At 39.2% G+C, this 5,133-nt stretch overlaps 1 protein-coding gene across 1 annotated transcript in view; it reads right to left on the reverse strand.

The window, feature by feature from the left end:
* LOC106884068 (WD repeat-containing protein 81) overlaps positions 1 to 5,133 on the reverse strand; it is a 34,111-nt gene that overhangs the window by 2,088 nt on the left and 26,890 nt on the right. Inside the window, exons 20-25 of the mRNA XM_014935286.2 lie at positions 4,892 to 5,012; positions 4,411 to 4,513; positions 3,590 to 3,720; positions 2,411 to 2,472; positions 1,413 to 1,552; positions 592 to 691 (exon numbers count right to left, since the gene is read on the reverse strand). Coding sequence (XP_014790772.1) covers positions 592 to 691; positions 1,413 to 1,552; positions 2,411 to 2,472; positions 3,590 to 3,720; positions 4,411 to 4,513; positions 4,892 to 5,012 — 657 coding nt within the window. The remainder of the gene's footprint in view (positions 1 to 591; positions 692 to 1,412; positions 1,553 to 2,410; positions 2,473 to 3,589; positions 3,721 to 4,410; positions 4,514 to 4,891; positions 5,013 to 5,133) is intronic.

A 5,133-nucleotide genomic window follows, 5' to 3' on the forward strand; every position in this document is an offset into this window, starting at 1 on the left:
AGTGGGTAGGGGGAGTGGATAGGGGGGGGAGTAGAGAGGGGGGGAGTAGAAAGGGGGAGAGGGAGTAGAGGGAGAGTAGGTGAGAAAGAGACAATGAGAGAGTGGGTGAGAGAGGCAGATGAGAAAGAGAGAGTGTGGATGAGAGAGAAAGGTAGGTGAAAGAGAGAGAGCTACTCCAGCATGGTACTCATTTACAGCTGAGTAGACTGAAGCAACAAGAAAAAGTGAAAGCGTCTTGCTCAAGGACACAATGTAATTCCCGGGCCAGGAATTGAACCCACAAACTTATGAGAGATAGCCAGGACGCTGACCACCAGGCAACATGTTTTCATACCACACAATCTTAACCCCGCCCACGAAATTATTGGCCTTGTGCCAAAATTTGAAACCAATAAAAGAGAAGTTTATATTAATATTGAAGAAAGAGCGCCACCGTTCATATGACGGGTCACTTTTGGAAGCAGAACTTTTTTATGACCGTCGAGAGATATGTCAAGGGAGATAACTCTATATTTTGTATTTCATTTAAATATTTTAATGTGTTTCGCAGTCTCGCAATGTATCTAAATGTGCGTGAAGAACAGGACTTACCCTTGAACTGACAGATTTCCTTCAGGTCACTGGAGTTCCACAGCCGCATAGTTTGGTCAAAGGAGGATGTCACAAACGTGTGACGGTTGCATGCTTTGATCTGTGAAGAAACAATAACAGTTTTGAAGAGGATTGTGGTAGCATGGTAGATGTGGTGGTGTGGTGGTCGTCGATACGATGATTATAATGGTGTTGGTGATTTATATATATATATATAAATCACCAACACCATTATAATCATCGTATCGACGACCACCACACCACCACATCTACCATGTTAAAGGAGAGAAGAGATGAGATGTGATTGTGTGATGTTCATGTCTTCCCTAATCACCTGAGTGGCATAAAGAGAGACTGTGAACCACGTGTTGCTCACCAGAAAAGAGAAAAATAAGGAAAAAAATAAGGTGGCAGTGATGGTTATGGTGAATCACCAGCAATATGATGGCCAAAATGTTTTTTTATCTTAGGTTTGTTTCTTGACCAAATCAGACACAGAGTTTAAACAATAATAATAATCCTTTCTACTATAGGCACAAAGCCTGAAATTTGGGGAAGGGATTAAGTCGATTAGATCGACCCCAATACTCAACTGGTACTTAATTTATCGACCCCGAAAGGACGAAAGCTGAAATCGACCTCGGTGGAATTTGAACTTAGAACGTAGCGAAAGGCGAAATACTGCTAAGCATTTCGTCCAACGTGCTCACGATTCTGCTAGCTTGCTGCCTTAAGTTAAACAATAATGATGATGATGATGATGATGATGACCAAAATATGAGAAACAACCTAAACACTGGCAACCAAGCAAAATATCTTACCTGCAATATATCAGTGTCATGAGCCTTTCGCTGACCAAGAAGTGTACCAGCCCTGATATCAAGAACTGAGACAATCCCAGAAGAGAAGGCCACAGCAACCCAATTGCTGTCTGGGCTGACAGTTACTGATCTGATCACACCTGAAACAAAGAAGAAATCAGAGTTTCAACTTGATGCATTGCTATGAGAATATATATGTGGGCAAGTCTGTGTGTTGTGGGTGCCAACATAACATGGCAGTCCTGGTTTTGGACGAATGTTGCTGTAATTTAGCTAAACCAGGACTGCCATGTTATGCTGGCAAATAATCTTTACTCCAAAGTACTGTTGCTGAATATCTCTCGTTGTGAGATTTAAAAATAGTAATTTTCTAATTTAAGGTGCCCCATCATGATTTGAAGTTTACTGTAAGAAACCATTCTAATTATGAATAAATTAATTGATAAAACATTCAACACAAATTAATGTTAGCAGCAGTTTGAGACAGAAATGAGAAATGGGTCCACTGACAAAAATGTCTGAAGGACAGACTTTTTTCTCATTGCTTATAAGGTCTTATTTCACTTTGAATATATTTGTAATTACATGTGCTTGTGCATGTGCATGTGCATTCTTGCACATGTATGTGTGTGTGTGAGAGCATAAAGCAGAGACTGTTAAATTACGTTGCTCCACTCATCATTCCATTCCATCTGCTACTGGTGGAGTGGGTCCTGTCACTGTTAACTTTTTTGCTATCATACTTCAGGTAAATGACATTACCTTTCTTTCAAGCAATTTTGAAGACAATGAAGGATTTGATAAAACAACCTTACCATTACTAAAATGATGTTTGAAACAAAAATTAACATTGAACTTTAATGAGAAGTTATAGTTTCGATCAGATGAAACAGGACGTTTGGGTTACTGAAACAGGGTCAGTCTCAGGTGAAAATAACGATTATTATCTCTATTTTTTTACATAGAGCAAATAACAAATGAAAGTCTTTTATAATTACCAGCTGACACAGGAGAGCATCTATATTCATGAGCATAGCTACCTGTACGCAGGTCCAAAAACCTTCAAAGAAATGAAAATAAATTAGATACCGTTTCTTCTTTACAGAAATTTACTCTTTTTCATAAGATACTATTATGATTATTATAAATAAAGAAAGAAATCATTATTATTATTATTATTATTATTATCTGGCAAAAGGCAACAAGGTGACAAAATGCTTAGCAGCATTTTCTTGAGCTTTACGTTCCTAGTTCAAATCCAGCTGAAATTGACTCTGCTTCTCATATTTTCAGTGAAATAAGATTCAATTGACCACTGCGGCCAATGTAATTAATAAGGTCCCTTCCTCCAAAATTTCAGGATTTGTAGCAGAAAGGGTTTCATTGCAATTCTACCAGTATTACTAGATGTCCATTTGCATCAACTTCGTTTGTCCGGCACCTTTTCTGTAGTCTTTGCTGTGCCAAGCTAAAAGACTTTCCTATAGAATCAGGGAATTCTTCTCCATATCTGACATCCTCAACAAATCGTTCAAACTTTGAGCAAATGGTTCTAAAGCTCCGATTACAACTGTGGTGATGGTATTAAAATTTGGTACAAGAGGAGGGGCAGGGCTTGTCAGCTGCATTGACCCTCAGTATACATCTGCTACTTATATTATCAACTTTGAAAGGATGAAAGGCAAAGACAATCTCAGCAGGATTTGAACTCAGAACATGAAGAGTTGGAAGAAATACTTTCTGGGCATTTTGTCTGACTTGCTAATGATTTAGCCAGATTGCCCCCTTCAAAATAAAGATGACTTCATGACAATAATAATCTTTCTTACTAAAGGCACAAGGCCTGAAATTTGGGGGGAGGGGGTAAGTCGATTACATCAACCCCAGTGTTTCATTGGTACTCAATTTATTGACCCCGAAAGGATGAAAGGCAAAGTCGACCTCGGCGGAATTTGAACTCAGAACTCTTTACGATCCAGGTTCAAATTCCACTGAGGTTGCCTTTGCCTTTCATTCCTTCGAGGTCAATAAAGTTGAGCACTGAGGTTGATGTAAACAACTTGTCCTCTCCCCCCAGAAATTGCTGGCCTTGTTCCAAAACTTGAAGCCAGTATTATCCCACTTTCTCTCCTTTCCACACACACACATAGCGTTTATACATACACAAAATATACAACCTGAGAGTGGAATCATTAGTCGCAGTAATCATCATAGAACTTGGTGCTGGAATTGGTGCCAGGGCAATCACAGGACTGTTCTTTGATGATTCCAACTGACGGACACAGTCTCCTCGAAATGGATCCCATATCTACAATGAGACAAACAAATTGCAAACATGTGGTATACATATACATATATATATATATATATTATATATATATATATATATATATATATATATATACATACAAATATTCTATAATTATAAACATAATTATAATCAGGGGTCAGCTAATTGCTTCACCATGCACCAAATTTAGAAATAGGAGTTAAAATGGCTTTTCTACTACCATAAAGAATCATGTGGCTGGGAAGGAAACTTCTTACCATACAGCCACTTGTGTCTACACACACACACACACAGACAGACTAGGTGTGTTGGTCTAGTTTCCAAACCAGGACTTCTTATTTCCTATCAGAAAATTTGTGATGAGCAGCCTGATAGATCAAAAAGATTGATGACATCAGCAAAAAGCTGGCCACTGAAGTTTGAGTGATGCACATCAAATAGATTGATGATGTCAGCAATGAGTTGACCAATGAAGCTTATAGAAGTTCATAGAGGGCCACCAATAACAGATAACATGTATATGTATACCCACACACAGGCAAGTGTGTTTACGTTTGTTTGTGTCTGAAGGAAATGGGGTAAATATGTATTCAAGTTTAAGTTAGGGTTGGGAAAGCTTGTGTGTGTGTGTGTGTGTGTGTGTGTGTGTGTGTGTGTGTGAGTGCACACTTTTTTTAATTTGCTGCAAAAATGCAAGGAGTCACTTACATGCACAGTACTGTCACTGGATGCAACCAGACGGACACTCTCCAAGAAGCCAACGCTAAACACGGACTTCTTGTGCAACCGATACGTCCATTGACAACCACATCTGCAACAGAAACAAAACAGTCAAGGTTACATTTCCATGTTCAAAGAGAAAATAAAAAAAAGCTTAATTTACCTTCACTGACTCAGGTGTGCGATTAAACTGGGAACAGAAAAGTGCCGAGTTCAATACATATATTTTTTAATCTTTTACTTGTTTCAGTCATTGGACCATGGGACTGAGCCTGGAATCATGTGGTTGGGAAGCAAGCCTCTTACCATGCAGCCATGCCTGTGCCTACAGTATTTAACACTTGATATCACTTCTATCAATCTTACCGTTCTAGGAGAGTCTGCAAACCTCATGAATTCTGTACTTTCTCACTGGTCTGACATAGAAAACATAAAATGAAACAAGAGCACTAAGAGAGTGCAAACTTACTTTCCGGATCCATCTCCAAAGCTGGTCAGTGACCAGAGTTTAACAGTCTTGTCTTTACTTGCACTGATGAAGGAGCTCTCACTGTCCAACACACACAGTGATCTGATGCTGGTGTTGTGACCTGGAAATATAGCAACAGACAACAACAACAACAATAACAATGGTTCCAAATTTTGGCACAAGGCCAGCAATTTTGAGGGGAGGGGGGGGCTTAGTCAATAACATTGACCCCACCCACCCAC

This window comes from Octopus bimaculoides, chromosome 11 (assembly GCF_001194135.2).
Source record: "Octopus bimaculoides isolate UCB-OBI-ISO-001 chromosome 11, ASM119413v2, whole genome shotgun sequence".
Taxonomy (NCBI): Eukaryota; Metazoa; Mollusca; class Cephalopoda; order Octopoda; family Octopodidae; genus Octopus; species Octopus bimaculoides.